At 37.4% G+C, this 18,683-nt stretch overlaps 1 protein-coding gene across 6 annotated transcripts in view; it reads right to left on the bottom strand.

The window, feature by feature from the left end:
- The window catches only part of RAP1GDS1 (Rap1 GTPase-GDP dissociation stimulator 1), a 102,157-nt gene that overhangs the window by 58,615 nt on the left and 24,859 nt on the right, over positions 1 to 18,683 (bottom strand). For 3 of the 6 annotated variants that reach the window (XM_074905538.1, XM_074905540.1, XM_074905543.1), the window contains one exon: positions 6,687 to 6,797. In XM_074905538.1, the coding sequence (XP_074761639.1) occupies positions 6,687 to 6,797 (111 nt within the window). Of the gene's footprint in view, positions 1 to 6,686; positions 6,798 to 11,597; positions 11,653 to 18,683 lie in introns of those variants that run through there. The other 3 variants (XM_074905539.1, XM_074905541.1, XM_074905544.1) reach the window with 2 other exon arrangements.

Here is an 18,683-nt window from a genome sequence, read left to right on the forward strand (position 1 = left end):
GTACTAACTAAATTCAACAACATATGGAAGCCACAGCTATAAAGAACAGAATAAAATGAAGAATTTCCAACTCAAGTATAACCTCTGTGTTAACATATGGTTGTTAGAACTGGAAATCCACCAAAACATTAAAGACAGGAAACTACATGCCTTTGAAAGCAAGTGCCTACAGAAGATTCAGGGCATTGGATGGAAAGTTTAATCACTGATGAAGGAATGTGAGAATACTGCAGTCTCTGCAGAAATCCAACATTTTCTGAAGCACTCCAGATGCTAACACATCCTCCTCTGTGATGCCATCAAATAGGAACCAACGCATTTCAGAAAACCCACTGGTGACTTTCAAGAGAAAACCTGAACAGAAGCTTTAGGTAGGAGGGCTGAACTCGTGATCTCAACAGCATAAAGCTGAAACAGCAGGAAGTGATGGCAAAGGCTTGCTAGCAGTTGCCCAGGAAGTTTATAACATGATGTTATTTTCTCTGATACAACACTGTATGTTCAAAACAAAACAAAACATGGCTACAGTATATAGAGAAAATATGTTCTGCGGCAAAACAGAACAGCATAAAGAAACTGTGTTCATTATGGGGAGAAAAATGACATGCCAAAGAAGCCTTAGAATAATGCTGAGGTGTCAGCATAGCTCAACAAAGAGAAAATAGGGCATCTTAGCCAACCATATCTTCAAGGTAAAGTGAATTTTAAACCTTCTTTTTTGAACTGTAAGAGCTTTCCAAAATTTCTAAATCCCTTTCAAAACTGGGGCCCTGCTTTCTCACCTAAGCTTATCTTTACTGACATGATTTTGTTTAACCGTTTCTACACACAAATTTGTAAACTCACACTCTTAGCCTCCCAGAAAGTATATGTAAAAAAATGTTTCAAATGCATGTGATAGCCTCTGCACTTCAAAAACATGTCAGGCATTTTTCAGAGCCAGGTGCTGAAGGCTGGGATTAGTGGGCATTTTCAGCTTCTTACACTGAGTAGATTGGAGCTAAAAATAACGTTCTCAGCAGATTTACAGATTTCTCATCTGTCAAAACTGGGTTATTTATGTCTGCTATAACCTCTTGTATCTGAAACGCAGCATGTCTGGACTAGCAATAACAATTTTTTTTTTGGTTACTGCAATAATTATGTGCTAGAAAGCCTGTGGTTTAAAAGAAAACCTCTATTTCTTTCTTGTTTTCTTGTTCTCAGGCAGTCCTTTCTTGTGGGCCTCTATTTGAAGATCTTAGGATAACTGCACTTTTTTGATAGGCATGATATTTATGACACAGCTACTAATAGGTATAAATCTGTAAATGTTGATATAAAATGATGGCAAATATTGTTTTCTGGTTTACTTCCCTATACAATACCATTAACCTATTGTTCCCAAAATCCAATAGTACGTACCCATATTTTTCTTTGGGTGTGAGATACAAAAGCATTTACTACTTCTTTCCAGAAATGTAAGTGTACGATCTGTCAAAATACTTTTCTCCAGTGCATAAGTGTTTTACTCATCCTTTTGACAAGTTTTTTTTTTTTAAAAAATAAGATTCCAAGCTGCAAAGCATATGTTAAGCTATCATATTTTTCTCTGTTAGTTTAGCCTGCCATTGATTAAGGCTTAAATTGAAAATATCTGAGCCAATAAAATCATAAATGGATGAAGTTGCATCCACTGTCTTGCAGATCTTTTTCAACATATAACTAGTTCAGTTCTAACTACTATGTTCTTTGAATTATGATTGTAAAACATGTAACATCATGCTTTTAGAAGAAAATTCTTGAAACCAATAATCTTCTCTTTCACAAGATAAGTTTTGGTTCCAAAACCGAACATAACTTGAGCTTGTAACATTCAGATGTTTTATATTATTCAAAAAATAATAAAATTCAGTAATATACAAAGTCTACTGATGCCACTGGAGTTGGTATTTAATACTGTCATTTTTCTTCAGTATCTGCACTGAGAATTTCTGTTGGTCAGGAAAGCAAATATGTCTCCCTTGCATCTTTAGTTTAACTTTCAGTACCACTTGTACATAGGGGAAGAATTCAGAGAATGTTCCTCTGTGTTGTGATTAAAAAAACCCCCAAACACAAAATACCTTTAATTCCAAAGCTGCTAAATATGACAGGAACTTAGCAAAAATATCAGCAAATATACAGCTTTCATAACCATGGCTAAGACCTTGAAGTAGATGGCTATGGGCTGCAGACAAACATATGACATTTGTGTGTTGATCAGAGGGCAGCCCTGAAGCCCAGGGGGAGGGAACTCGCTCACCCTTCTGCAGTGAGCACAGAGAGGTGACACAACTGCACTTCTCTGAGAAAAACAGATCCAGATTCACCTACCAGAGCTCTTTCCCCCTAATTTCCTCCTGTAGATTTTTCTGCAGACTTCAATTCTTTTCTTCTTTACACACATTATTATTATATAAAGCAACTACAAGATAAGCTGTTTCTTACTCTAGCCCATTTGGTGAGGGGAGGGAAGAAAATGAACCCCTGTTTGTAAGAAGTCTCAAATTATAATGTAAAGAATTCTGACATTTTAAACACAAAATTAAATTTTCTTTTTCAATGCACAGTTAATCTCAGAGGTATTTTTTGAAGCTGAATCAAAAAAAAAAAAAAAAAGCTGCAGAACCTCGGAATCATACTCTCTGACAACGTAATTCCTTGGGTTTTGCCTTTTCTGATTCTTATGATCATTCCTACGCTCCATATTACTGTAAACAGTCTGCTTCCAGATAAGCAAAATTCTTTCCTGACAGCAACACATCAAACTATGTCTATATAGAAAGAATCCAAATTCTACAGAGCAGACAATGGAGTAATATGTTTTAATATATAGTTTTTTAAAGAAAACACATGCAATATATGAATTTCACTGATTCAGTAGAATCTAGTATTACGTTCAGTCCATGGCTGACTATCTCTTTGCTGCTAACATTGGTTATGGATCATGTACCACAGCCTTCCTTTAAAAATCTAAATTATGGAAGGTTTAGAAATCTAGAGACAGTGAATGCTGGTGGGTGGAGAGGGAGCAAGCAATTATGTTTTACTTTCAGAAGGTGGACAGAATCTCAGCTTATGTGAATGAGGTAGATCCACAGAGATGAAAGGAGCTGTGCCAATTTAGCTGGGAATCTAGACTAATACTACTATATCTCTCCATTACTGCAGGCTTTATGGGTGCAAAGTCCCCAGCTTCGCCAGTTGACTGCACTGGGAATGCTGAAGGAAGTCCACACAAAATGAGGTATGTTCTTATTATTCTAAAGCATTTCTAATGCATGCTTATCTCTTATTCCTCTGTCACTGTGGCCTCTTTTATCCTAAAGTCCTCAGTTTTATCTAGTGCCTCATGCTATTCCATATATGACTGAGGTCAGCCAGAAGTGCTGGTGATAGATAAGAACTAAAATATCTGCACAAACAGGAATATACATCTCTCCAAACAATGTCTCCTAAAGAAAGCATCTGTGCAGGATTTGCAGACCCAGGGTGTCAGATGTGAAGGGCTATACAACTATCTCCCTAGACACATAGTAGCTAAAACCATTCGAATTTGGCTTGCCAAATATTTACCAGCAGTTATCCGATTTAGCAAACTATCTGATTCACCCTTGTGTAGTATAGCACGTGTGTGTGCACACACCTTAATGTGATTGGTGTGACAAATGGCAGCTTAGCTCATAAAGCCAGACAGGAGGTATCATGTTCCAGGGCACTACCGCCTGTCTGGGATTATCAAAAGATCAGCTGTCAAAAGGAGTGAAAAACAAATGAAAAAGCAGCAAATAACATAAAAAGCAATTAAAAGCTACACTGTTCATCATAACTTTGCCATCCCCCTCTAGATGGTAGACAATATGGGAAGAAAGTAGGTCATAATGTTTTAACATAATGAAAAGTTAAGAGACTGTATACAAAGTAAATGGAACTATAATAATTGTCACTGCACTGTTAGAGACTAAGGAATTTAACTTATGTTTCCGCAGCAACCACAACTCCATCCTGCATGCATGCAGTTAGCAATTAAAAGCAGTGTAATGGTCTCTGAAACATTCATATGTACATGCAATATGCCCAAATTGAAGTTGCAGAAATGATTATTTCCTTTGTTAAAAATCTCAGTGTTGTATTAACCCCAAGTTTAACTGCTGGTTTTGGCTGGCAGTAGGTGGGAGTGTGTTGCATTAGTGTATTAGTAATATACTAAATTTTATATAAAATAAAATAATATTTTTATTACCATGTCTTAATGAAGTGAATAAAACTTTAAATTCAGTGACTTATGATACCACCATGAACTCCCAATGAAATCACAGTGCTATAAAATTCTGTTAAAATAAACTCAATTCCTTGCATGGCTTATTTTTCTAGTGTTACTCTAATACGATGATTTACTAAACTATAACCCGAATGAATACTTCATTAATATAATCATACACATGGGAATAAAGGAGAGCAGAATAATTATAAGAGAAATCTTATTTAAATTATTTCTGTGTTACAATTAACATGTAGTTTTATCTAAACAATCTGACTTCTAATTATTATTATTATTTATTAATAATTTATATAGAGACACAGAGGTACAGTGTGTATCCCATATCTATATGATATCATATATATGATGATACATGCTGTAGCTAAAAATCAGTCAATAAAATCCATATTAAGATTTTAATTGGATGGATGGGTGAGAACTATGAGAAAGGACATTCATTGATTGTTTGGTCAAAGGAAGGAGAGTTGTGATATATTGGTAGCCCAACAATAACTCAGAGACTGCAGCATTTAGAAAGCTGATTCTGTATCTACTTGTTGAATCAATTACATGCAATTTACGTCATAATCTCTGAAGTCTTTTGAATGTACCACCATTCTCACAAACTCATTCCAAAACAGAAACTGGTCCTCTGTGAGGATTTTTTTTTTTCAAATCATCAGACTATCTTGAGAACTAAAGCCTGTTGTCCAAAGAGACTCTGTAAAACTTAGGTGTTGAAGTGTCTAATTCACGTGAAAGGGAATTGCTATATAGGCTCATAATTCACCAGCAAACTGTTGAAAAAACTGCCTATCTAACCCATCTAATTTTCAGTGAGTTATCTGAGTTGCTGTCAATCTTGGGCAACTGAAAATATGTGGAGATGTATATCATGTGGCAGCTCAGAAGGGTTATATTCGCGTTACTGGCTTACACACAAAGAACATGGTAAATGGTGGAGGGATTATAGCTAAATTTTGTAAAAATGCCCCAAAGAGAGAGGTCAAAATCCTAATAATCTGCTTATCTGATCTGGCAGCTCCAAGACTAGAAGAGAGAAGATTTTGGAAGGAAAAGCAAAGCCCTATCCTGAGACAGAATAGAGTCATCTGGTTGCAAGGAAGCATTGGTAAATTTGCTCTACGTTAGTCAAAAGTATTTTGCATCTGCCATACTTGTTCTGTGACACAGCTACGTGACCTTCATAGGCAAAATGGTAAACGCTTGTTATTTACACTAAGTACTCTGTCATTTTTCAGACCATCTTCCTTTTAGTATTTAGCATTTAAGTATTAGACTTAGAAGTACTGGAAATACCAAATCCAGTTGGAAGCTGGATTAAAGTACTGGATGTACCTTATAAATAAACCTGTAAGAAAAGTCATTTAGCATCTTCAAACAATGGGTTGATCCAAAACCCAAATATTTTATTATTTCCTGGCTAACATCTCCTTGCAGAATAATCAGAATTTAAAACCCATTATCATTAAATGTGAAGATGGTTATCATCCATATTTGATTTGATATTGATAGTGCTTATGTTCTACTGTGAAAAACCTCATGAAGTATTTTACACCAACTAAGCCAAAAGGCTGTGATTTATAAAATACCATCATGGGAAAGAAATAAGACTTATTAATAGTATGTACTCTTGACTGCATTGATATTTACAAAGGACTAACATTTTTTTTAAATAAAGAATTTCTAATCATGGCTTGTATCTATCCTGACAAGTTTTTCGACCTGAAATTTTACACAGCTTTTTCTTCTGCCACCATCTGAAGCGCTAAGAAAGTTAAACTCGGAAAAGTCTTATAAGCTGTCATCATCTTCATTTACCATACCTTTCTGCCTACTGCGAGTGGAGACACACATTCTACAGCTTTTGGTGAAAAAGACATCTTGTTCCATTCTTAAGTTATTTTTGTTATCACACCACATGTCAAATTTGGACCATCTTTGGATATCCAGCCTATTTCTGCTAATTGAAACTACTAGAAATATGCGATCAGAAGTATGAGGGAAAACACACCGCAAATAGGAAACTATGCTCTTTGAACCAGAATTAGCAAGTAGCTCCCATATCCCTCTCCCCATCCTATCAGGCTTATTTGTCCATCCTTGTTCTTTGTTTCTTGAGCAATCAACTGGAAAAGTGATTGTACTACTTTGTCATATTGTGAAGAGGACTGCAATACAGTTGTTCCAAATATCCAGGTATTTACTGCCACTGTCTTTGATGTTACCTTGTTATGGATATAGGACTTAAAAAACCAAAACCCAGAACAGCCAATCCAGCAGCCTACTGCTTGAGTCAGTCTTTCTGCCACATTTTACTACTCCATTTTAATTCACTGATCTCATTATATGATTTAAAATCAGAAAGGTCCACACAACTTACTGTTTTGTGCCAGAGCTTGAAGAAGACAGTCCAAGCATCCCTCCAAGCTATCTGCTGTGCTGTCAGTGGTTGTTATCTTCAGCTTTTTCAGGGCATCACTTAGATTATCTGCTTGATAAACACAAAGAAAAGAGAAATCAGTGTCCTCATTAATTTGGTAACACCATTATAGCCTTGAATGTAAACAAAACAAGATCCTGTATCAATGAAGAAAGAAGGCATATATGGTCTCTGTTTTGAGGATACAAAATGCCAAGAGTCAAAGTTTATAGCCGAAATCAAACTTTTAAAACATAAATATACATTTATCAATCTACATTTGAGAACAGGATGCCAACAGGCACTTTATGAAATGCCACTGAACAGCAATTTAGCCATCGATATTTTCTCAGCCTAGGTGGTGCAGAAAACCAGCAGCTGTTTCTTTGCTTCTATCCTTATGTGTGAGGAAAAAAGTATGGTGGAAATAAGCACATCTTGAATTTTTTCATCAATAAAGGGAAAGTAATTGGAAATGCCATTTTCTGCATGCAGACTTCCATCTTGGTTATACATTCACAGATCACTAGTGCTAAGATATAGCCTTTTAAGTATTATGCCATTTTCCACGACAGTTTTACCATTACCACTGTTTATATGAACTGTGTTAACTCTTTAAATTCAACTGATCCATAAAAATGTAAGGCATCTTCTAGAAATAAGAAAGTTCTGTTGTGGATTTCAGATAATTAAATAACTCTGCCCTCTTAAAAAACAAAAAACCCACAAAACAAAAAAAACCCCACCCCAAAACAAACAAAAAACCCCCACAAACAAAAAAAACAAACAACAAACCACCCAACACCCACAACACATAATATAATTCGAAATAGGTGCACATTTTTTCCCATAAAAGTTGGGGTAATATGATTGCTACCATTCTGAATATTCTGTCTATTCAGGAGCAAGGTATAAGTGTTAACAGCTGCAGCCTGAGTCTCTTTGGTTTGCCTACTGATGACTAACCGCACTCTGAATGGACTATCCTTATAAAAAATGAGTACTGATTCAGTTTCCATGCCAACTCTGTCAGTAAGCAGAAAGTGTTACTCAAAACAAAGAAAGTTAAATAGTGTCTAGCTGTCTCTTGTTCCCCAGTGACTAATCTAAAAGCCTTGACCCAAGCCCTACCGACCTGTAGGTACACTTTCTTTTCAATGCATGAGTGGTATTCTTCCGAGCCTGAAAGGCAGTCAGTGCTGCCTTAGAGCTTCACACCAATGTAGGAAGCCCCCTTCACAGATGAGTTGGCAGCTGCTATGCTTTGCCTGCTCTTCACTTGCCCACATATGGGATAGTGCAAGGGAAAGGAGGCATGGCAAGAACTTCCCTTTATGCTGCCTTTGTCTTTGAGGCACTGGAGGCCCAGTGGAGACACAAAAGGCATCCCATGAAGAGGGTGAAATCTAACCTCCTGGAGCTGCTCTGCTTCTTAGCCAAAGTCGTGGCTTTTGTCCCACCTCCATTTTTTATCTGCATATGCTTTTGTAGCCCAATATCCCATATAGATAAGGATAAGATGCTTCATTTTTGAAGTGCTCAGTATTTGGGTATGAAATTCATCCCTTCATATTTTCTGCTAATATAGCATTAATTCTCTTCCATCCTACAAGTATCTCATCTCCCTGTATACTCACACACTTAGCTTTGGAAGTGTAGCAACCATTTATAGTAAGAGGACTAAATCTACTACATATATATATATATATATATATATATATATATATATATAAAAAAGTCAGGGCTTCCCAAAATTTGGGGAAGAGGAAAATGCATAGGTAAGAAATTCACCTTCACACCCATTTTTATAGACTACGGAGAGAGGCGATTGTTAACAGAGAACACACTATTTCTTTCTTATAGCCTCTTCTACCTTGTATGCGCCCAATACATCACAAGTTCCCACTCATCTTCTTGCACAGTAAAATGCAATAATGAGTGCATTACCTCAAATACTTGTAATTTCTTCCACTCGATGCCACATCAGAACCTGCAATAGAGTTAGCAAGGTCTCCCTGGTCTTTTTTCCTACCTCCCCTTTCTGCTCAGTGCCATGTTAAGCAAGCTTTTCCAGGGAAGCCCACTATTTTAATACTATACAGTTACAAATTATATGCAGAATGATACATTTTTGGCAAAATTTTCAAATGTGACCATCCAAATATTTCATTCCCTAGGATAAACAATTCCATTGTTCATGGCACTGAACATGCACACATTTCACTGACATACATGGACATTTAACTTCAAGAATCAATGGACAGGTGTGGCGAAGGTATGCCATGTTACTTTTAAAATGTCTTATGAAAATATGCTGTAATATGTGTCAAATTGCCATTTAACTAGATATCATTGGATACTATAAGTATTTTTAAAATAATAATAGAAATTAAATTAGAAACCATATGCATAAAGTGTGTTTCTAAAATAAATTACAATAATCTTTGATTTTCAAACAAGCCTACAACTAAACTTATTGCAGTTTGAGACTTACTCCTCCTTCTGTGAAAAAAAAATCATAGTAGGAATCGTAAAGTAAGTAAAATAAAAATACTGTAGAAACAACACGTCTCTTGGCACAATGTCAAAAGGCCACCGGTACAGAGGAAAGAAACACTCCCAGTAAAGACTTTACCTGCCCTCTTTGACTCTGTCAAAGCTGGGGCTTCCTCCTTTCTAAACAAGGTCAAACCTTAAAAGACACATTTACATCTGAAACCTGAGAATCTCAGACATATGCAAATACATCTTGAACAGATTCAGGGGTTTTGTTTTGTTTGTTTGCTTGTTTTTCTTATGCTGTTCTGAAAAGAATAAAACCTTACAGTTTGAGATGATACTGACAAGCATGTTCAGAGAAGAAGGGCTGCAGTGTTCTGGCAGGCTCTCACCATATAATCACATAAGGCTTCCTGACTTCCGCAGTTTCACAGTTGCCCTGAACCTGTCATTTAAGGAAGAAGCTGCAGATGCTTGTCTTCCATGTACAAAAACCCTGTTGTCTTCCCTGTTGTGATCATCTCCTGCTTACTCCAGTAGGCTTGTTACTGCACAGGCTGATCAGATTCTCAGAGATAAAAATCCATAGGATAAAAAAAATAAAAGGGAACTTTTTGGCTGAGTGCCAGGGAGATATGAATAAGTAGATTTTGTCAATATGCAAGGTCATAGGGAAGCTCACATTAGTTGGGAAGATCAAAGAGGGCAAGGTCAGGATGGTAAAGGTAAAAATAAGGCTAGCAGTGTTCCCTACGGCACACCTGCTCAGCAATCTGGTATCAGGTCCTGAGTTTGTGAGGCATCAAGTCAGAAGTTTAACAGAAGTATCAACTATTTTGTTGATGATCCCAAGCACAGGGAGTCACTCATACTTACACCTGGCTTACCAGATTGCTTTCAGAAGAATTAGTTCTCTTATCTGGACGGACAGCCCTGAATCCTGCAGCTCTTAATCCTGTATATCCTAATGATACAAACAGATAAATCAGGAAGTAGAGTCTGGCAAGAGCTGTCAGACCTGCCTGGCCCATTCCACCTACTGTTGAATTCTGTTTTCCCCTGATAATTACTTCTGCACAAACACTCATAAAAATGAGGTGGGTTAAAAATTATAGTAGCCTGCACTGCTTTTGGTAGCACAGCACTACTGTTACCTCTCAAACTTTTGCTATCTTTTGCACAGACATTTTTACAGAGAAAAATAGTCAGAAACTCTAAGTGAATGCTTTAATATTCCATTTCATTTCAATGTATCCTTTTATCTGAGAGCTTTTCTGTGACACATTCCTATTTTCAATCACTAATTTGTTCTATACAGAAGAACCATTCTTTTACCTTGCAAAAATTTGGTAGTTGATCAACCTTGTTTAGGGTCAGGGCCACAGGAATGCCGGCTAGGCTGATAATAGTTTAACAAGGTACCCAGTGTATCTAGGGATGCAGCTTCTGTGGACTAGAACCACCTTGCTAATTCTGCCTTGAGTTCACATCATCAAACCACAGAAAAAGTGAAAGTACAAGAAAAAGCCACCTACTAAGATTGACATTAAAAAAAAAATTTAGAATGGTTTAGTCGAGTATTTAGATGGATAACTTTTGTCTGGACAGCTTATTTTTATGTATTTCATGATCTTTTTCCAGTATGGATATTTTCTTAAAAAATAAGACTTTGAACATATCATTCACATTTCCTGTATCTTCTGATTAATGCCTAGTACACTGTTGTTATTACTGGGACTATTACATTATACATGCAACTTAACAGATAACTAATTCAAAATTAATAGATATTGAAATGGGATGTACTGAAACAGGCTGATCAGATAAGAATAGAAGTTCAAGCAGTTCTGCTGTTACAGGCATGGTGGCTGTATTAGCCTCCAAGCCTTTTCAGTCTGTTCCACTGACTCCCAGGGAACAGTGAGACACCAAACTGAGCAGAAGAAATGATACGATTTTATGGGTCTCCTTGTGTTATAATGGCATAAATGTCTTAAAAATTCAAGTGTGTATGCCTACATGGACTAGACTTCAGAAATAATTAAATTTTCTCGTTTGGACTTTAATTTCCTAGAATTTCAGTACAAACTAACCTATATGGAAAATCCACCACTGACTCACCACAGTTGCTTTTAACTAAAAGTGTATTCTGAGGTTGTATTATTTGAGAACCGAGGAACGGACACAAAGATCAGACACGTAATCCACTTAGGTCAGCATCCAGCTCCCAAGCCATCCTTGGCATCTACTCTTCACTCCCCTTTCACCACTGTGTTTCTACTCTTAATGCAGACCCCACACCAACCAGCCGAGCACTCCATGCACAACCATGTTCAGTGGTGCCTGAGGAGCCCTGTGGTATAAAACACCTACCTTGCAAGTCTCGCCCCAGCCTTCATAACCTCCTAAGGGGGGTGGTGGTGGGTGATTTGTTGATCCTGAAGCTGGCTGCCTGAAGAATAGGCATAATTGGCTTGAATTACTTTTTGCAGCAGGAAGCCCAGCAACTGGTGAGATCTGTAGCATGCCTTTGGTCTTTAACAGGCCCACATGCCCCTTCCGCAAAGAAATCATTGAAGATTGGCCCAAAATTATCAGAAGCCCATTAGTTCCCAGGACACTGACTAAGCTGGCAGGAATGCACAGAGTGAGTCCTTCTTGAATCTACATAAGGAAAAGCTAAGGTGTTTCTCCTTGGATACCTTGTCAGCAGTTACCTAGTCCTGTACAACAATCTACCTAGACATGCAAAATACCCGAAGTATACACAGTTTATTGAGGACAAAAAAAGAACTACTGTCCTCATGTTTAGGCCATTGCCAAAAAATACTCCCTTCCCTCTTATCTGGAGCAGCTGCCCTCAAGTGCTCCCAAGTGTACACTGTTTTCTGTCAAACCACCCAAATCTGTCATTAGAAACAAATCTGTTCTTAGCCCAGCCAGGAAATTTTGAAGCTTGGCATCTGATCAGGAGGTAGATATATGCTGACAAAGGCCAGTGGTAAAGAATTAATTTTTGATAGGTAATGCCAATAGAAACTTAGCTGGCTTTTGTATCCTAAAAATAATAGAAGTAACAGTATTCCTCTAATAGCAGAGAAAGTCCTGTGTGACCCAATGGATTCCCACAGCATTTTACTCTTCTCAGGAATGACAAGCAGATGGGCCTGGCTGAGAGCGGGTCCTTGCAAAATGTGGTGTTTTACATGCTGCCAGGACACAGCTTGGACAACCCCAATGTGAACCACATCTGACATACTCACAGACTGGATTAGCAATTGCCTGGCACAGACAGGAGATGGATCTGCATGTGCAATGTGAACCTGTGCTACATCTCGCTTTTTCACTACAAAATGGCATTACAGGCCACAGCTGGGAGATCGAGGTGCTGGCCATCAAAGTAAGCAATTGCTCTTTTCCCTTACTAGGCTCTCTTGTGCAATTACAGACTGTTCTGTAGGTGTTCAGTTAGCACTGTCAGAGAAAGGTCTCCAGGCCCAGAGAAACACATCTCTGAAAGCTGACAAGCAGGCATGGGTGCTGTAGCCATGCTGGTTATATCTGCAGGTGGCTCTTTGCACTTAGCATTGTTTGAACAAGATGCTTTTGGCTGTACTCGTGCTACCTTTCTAAGTGACAACCTGACGCAGGATTCTTCTTTGGTCCTTAGAGATGTTCCTTCTGTGAGTTATATCACCAGTGGAATGGGCAGCCTGAAGAACCCTTGTTCCCTTGAACCTCTGGAGAGACACAGCATTTCTCCAGGGCATGTGGGTGAGCCACAGGGTGCTGGTTCTGCTCTGCTGCCATGCAAAAGATGTGTGCTGGTAGCCTGGGACTTTCCTCAGCAGGAGGTCATCTAAACTGCCTGAGGATGCACAACAAGGAGACCCGGTAAGGACAGACCAGACCAGATGGTCTATGACAATTCAAAGATAACAGCTTTGTTGGGAAACAAACAGGAAACAAACACCTATTTTGCCACTGTAAAATTATTACTACTTAACCACATTTTAAACACTGCATACAACTCTAGGTACATGGTGCTACAAATCATGTGTTGCAGAACTAGAAAAGGCACAGATATAGCTGAGCAAAGGTAAGGAACAACTACTCAAGAAGTTAAATAGGCAAGGACGCTTCATTCTGAAATATAGATGACTGAGGGTAAAAAAATGACCTAGATGTGTAGATTCATGAATATGACTAAGGTAATGAAAAGAAAGCTAATATTTACTGTTTCTCCTAATACAGCAACTAGAATATCAAAACGAAATTATCAAGCACCAAATTTAGAGAATAAAGTCTATTTTCACACCACATAATTAAACTGTGGAACAGTTAAGAGGCTCAAATCTGTTATTCAATTAGAAAAAAATATGAGGAAACTAAAGTCCATGCATGGCTATTAATACTATGATATGCATAGAACTCCTGGATTAGGAAATTCCTAAACATCAGATTACTGGAAATTGGGAGAATAACACCCTGTATTTACCCACCTCCTGTCCCTGCCCTGCCCAGTGTTTTCCCAGACATCAGCTACTGGTCATTCATTGTCAAAAACAGGACAATCGGGTGCAATGTTTTTGGCTACTGAGTCGCTGTATGGCATTTGCATTGTCACATTGTGCCTCAGTGCTCTGGTTCACCAAGAAAAAGAAGACAGCCAAACAAATCTCCCCAGATGTGTTTGGACTTCACTGGGCCAATCTGTTCAGATACAGCAAGCTGGAACAGATTGTGTGTTCTATGGTTTCTCCATAGCCAGTAAGGTAATCCCTGTGTTATCAACTGCATTTTTGGTGTTGAACATGTCCTGAGGCTGATCCTGGCCCTAAACCGATTAACACTTAAATCCATGAAACCAGATATCTTAATCAGGGAGGATTTTTTTATTTTTTTTTTTTTTTTTTTTAGCAGAAGTCATGCTTGTTTTCTTCTGTCCTACCATGTTCATTCAGGTAGATTAACTTTTTTTTTTTTTTTCCCCAGCTGATTTTCCTAGTTCTAGGGAAATACTGATAGATCATTAACTGCAGGGCTTCTGCTGCAACCTGTTTTAAACTTAGGTATATTTGCTCTACTTTTCTAGCATAGTAACTAATTTTAATGAGAGCGCCTATTTTTGTCAACAGTTCAGCTGCTTCATTCTTAAATGCTTTCTGAATCTTAGATATATACCATCTGGTCTTAAAGACTTGTTACTCTTTCATTTATCCATTTGATTCAGCATCTGTTCTTCTGACACCTCGATCTTTCATGGAGCTCCATTTTTATTACCTGAAAATACTGACACACTATGACTCATTTCCACCTGAGCAGTAAGCTACCTAATTATTTTTAGTAATTATCACGTCAGTCTACACATGCTAACTACTTCTTAATTTGTATTTAAAATCAGGATAGAAACCTAAACAAAGCAGCATCACCCAGCATTCAGTTCACTTGGAATCTCTTGCCAATGCAAAATTTTCATTTTGCTGTAGAATTCTGGTTAATTTTAAGCAAAAGGAGTGGTGTGCTGGTGTTTTTTTTCCTACTACTTCCAAACTCCCTCAATAACTTGTCTCTAAGTAGAATTACAAGGCCCAACCCTAAAGATAACCAGAAACACGAGTTCAGCTAAAATTAATTTTGTCTTGTTTTCTGGGTTTTTTTTTGCTTTGGAATAAATTGGAAATCATTGAAAATAATTTTGTGTATTGTATTTACTGTATCACAGATAAACAACAGATATTAATACAAACATATTTACACTGTTGCAAGGTACTGATCTGTAGCTGCTGTAATTGGTTTCTGCATGCTAATGATCCTTTCCCTATTACTTTAATCCTGAATTGCAAAGGCTAGACCGTAAGAACGACATTTCAGAAGATTTTGCAGAATGTTGGAAGTTTTTTGTCCCTTCTCTAGGAAAATGTGGTAAGGATTTAGGTATCTTTATATTTTATAATCAAACACTGAAGATCTGGTCTTATCTTACTGCCTAAAGAAACTGATCAAAATTCAGTGAAATCAATGCAACAACTTTTACTGACTTACAGAAAGCCCTAAAGGTCTTGCTTAGAACAGGTTCTAAAGCAGGATGAAACAGATTTTTTTTCATAAAGGGAGGTGGTGGAATCCCCATCCCTGGAGGGTTTAAGAGTAGGGTCAACACAGAACTTAGGGACATGGTGTAGTTGGGAACTGTCAGTGTTAGGTTAATGGTTGGACTGGATGATCTTCAAGGTCTTTTCCAACCTAGACAATTCTGTGATTCTGTGATATTATTTGATAAAGAGAATCTGTACTGGATGAATTTCATTTTAAAATCAGCTAATGATAGAAAAAGTAATTATTTCCAAAGAAAACATATGATGCCCAGTTTATGGCAGATCTTTTCTGGTACTCTATTACTAGCAGTAGTAGACAAAATCATATAAAAGATGGCTACCAACTTGTAAAGAATTACATTTAATTGACAGATAACTGCACATTTTATTTTCATATAGTTTAATTTTCTCCAGGTGCCTGATCTTCACTGAGCCACATTACAAAAACCCAGGAGACATGCAGAGCATAATAGAAAATACTAACTGGGACTTCTGATAGACAGAAACCTTTTAAATTCTTGCTGGGTTCTTAGTGAGCAAGAAACACACAACATCATCGGCAATCAGAACTGAATCCCCTTCAGTGGCTTTATTCAGTGCTCTGATATAAAACTGATAATAAAGAAGGCAAGATGCCTGTTTTATCCTAAGTGGTGTGTTGTATCAAGATTAGTCAGATTTCAGAGAAAAATGGTTTGGGTGCTGAATGGAAGAAAAATGTCTTATTATCTCTACCCTAAGTAATACATAATTTTCTTCTGTGTCCTCTGGTTGAATTCTCACATGTTCATATGACTCTTTTTATAAATATATTAATTTCTTAAATTCATACATATTACAGTTTCTTCAGAGTCACCCTACTGAATAGATCTTTCCCTTTTACCTTACTTTTAGAAAGTTTTTTAAAGGCAATGTTTAAGTGATTTCTCTCTCCAGATTACTATTCAGGGTATTTGCATTTCTGGAAAGCAGCATCAGAATTCCGAATACAGAGGAAAAACAAAGTCATTGCAGCAATCTTCCCCTATGGGGAAAAAGGTAAGGCAGGGCAGGGCCCCTGCTCTTTGTCCTTACAAACCAAAAGTGTCCTTTGACGCTTCAGCTACTGCCAGCAATAACACACAAAGAAAAGCTACAAGATAGTCAAAAGCCTAATTTTAGCACCTTGAGAGTTTGTGTAGTTCTCATCTGCCCACTTAGGTTATATGGAGTCTCTAAACCTCTTCCAAGGAAATCTGTAAGGGTAATGTAGAGCAGAAGTAGCAATCTTCCTAACCTTCCTAACATATTTACATGAAAAACGTACCAACTTATCTCCCTGGTGAAGAGATCACACCATCAACAGAAATAACAGCTCAGGCATATGTGTATGTCAAAACCAAGACAATTATAAAGTGTATATCACAACCTAAGCCTTCAAATAGTGAGTACTGTTAAGGTTTGACTTTTTTAGATCCTGAGAATATAACTAATGCAGGAGACAAATATCTGTGTACATGGTGTATATGAATTTTTCTTACTCTGTGTAACTGGCTAACAAAACCACAAGGTTATTTAATAGATAAAATGTTCTCACATTGACAGATTGTGTCAAAACCTATGCTAATAGCCATGCTGTATAGAAGCACTAAGGTCAGGGGCACTGCTGTCTCTAGACAAATGCACTGAACAGGTTTTTTAGAAAAGAGAAGGGAAACACACAATTAAGGATTTGAAAGCACGTTCTGCAAGTGCACCATTGCGCAGCTCTGTTTGCTGGGTATGATGGGTGGTGGGCTTCCCTCCTTCTCCTGCCTCCCATCAGTCTCATCTGCAGCAATATAATATGTGACAGCTCATGTGAAGAATGCTTTGCTCAGGCTGCAGGTATCCTTTCTTTCAGTATTGCTGGCCTCGCTATCAATCCCTGCTGAAGGACAACAGAATGGCCACCAAGAAGTAAGTAGGTTTCTTCCAGGATTTAAGCTACTACAGGCTGCATTGAACCAGCTTTATGAAAGAGTCAACCAGCTGGCCACTGTATGTAGCCACAGAACTCAGTTCACAAAAGACATCAGCCTCTTTCTGTTGTCAACAAGATTTTGACTTTTTAGACACAGCTATGGAAATGATTTGTTCGGTTTAGTGGCCTCCCACACCAGCTCCCAAGAACAGTTAAAATTATGCAATTCCCAAGTCATCAATTGTGACAATATTATCATGTATTAGCTGGTATTTCTCCAAAAGCATTACTCTCAGTAAGTCACAAATACTTGAGGACAGAAGGTTTCATTTCTCAATATACATTTTTTAGCCCTCATGATTGAAAGAAAAACAACTTGAAAATATAAACTAGATATCACAAGAGTAAACAAAAACAGCCCAAAGGCTTATCCTTTACAAAATTAATGATTTTTTTAAGCCTATCTCAATTTATTTTTTTAATGTTTTGCTAATCATTTGGTATTCTCAAGTTTCATCTTTTTTTTTTGTCCCCAGTTATTATTGTCATGGTTTCCTTAAATTGGTTAGATTTGAACGAATACTATTACTAATATAATCCCCCAAATAAGTAAATTGCATATCTGTGCAAAAGTTCCATGTATTCCATGTTATAAGATCTCCGTAATTCCTTTATCTTAGAGGTAGGTGTGTATACACATACAAAAACATGTAGTATATACATATACTACTGCAAACAAAAAATTGCTGGAGTGATATTAGGTTGCCTAGTCAAGTATTAAAAACGTAGAATGTTCCAGGATTCAATCAACCCACATATATTTGACCTGTAAAATATTTGCTATACAATACAGTGCATGCCAAGATGTACACACAATGAATACTGTTTTTTCCAAGGGACCCCTATCTCTTTCCACAGAACAGCTACTTAATGTCTTCTCTTATTCTCCTTGGCATCTGGTTTTAGTCTTATTTACCAGATAACTATTAAAAAATCCTGTTCTGAAGGATTACTTCCTTTCTCATTGGCAATTATAAAGTTAGTATCATTGCATTACGTCATAGTGTTTCAAGGCTATTAATGTGCTTGTTTTCACAGGGTATTTATGGGGTAAGATTGAATCAATATAGTATGTGAGTGAATGGGAGAACTAGAACATGAAAAATTTAAGGTCAAAAGTACTTATGTGGTAATTTGGCGTTTCCAACACGAGATACCTCCTGATTTTCAGGTTCCAGAGTTACTGAACATCCAGGATTCCTTTGGCGTCTTCAGATGCAGATATGAATTATCGTTAGCACTTCTATAAAGCAGACCACAACACATCACAGGTAGGTATCAAGAAAGCATGAGTTATGATAAGAGATTACCGGGAATATATTTGGTTTAAAAACTTGCCTACCATATTTCCCTACAGAA

This window comes from Athene noctua, chromosome 4, assembly GCF_965140245.1.
Source record: "Athene noctua chromosome 4, bAthNoc1.hap1.1, whole genome shotgun sequence".
NCBI lineage: Eukaryota > Metazoa > Chordata > Aves > Strigiformes > Strigidae > Athene > Athene noctua.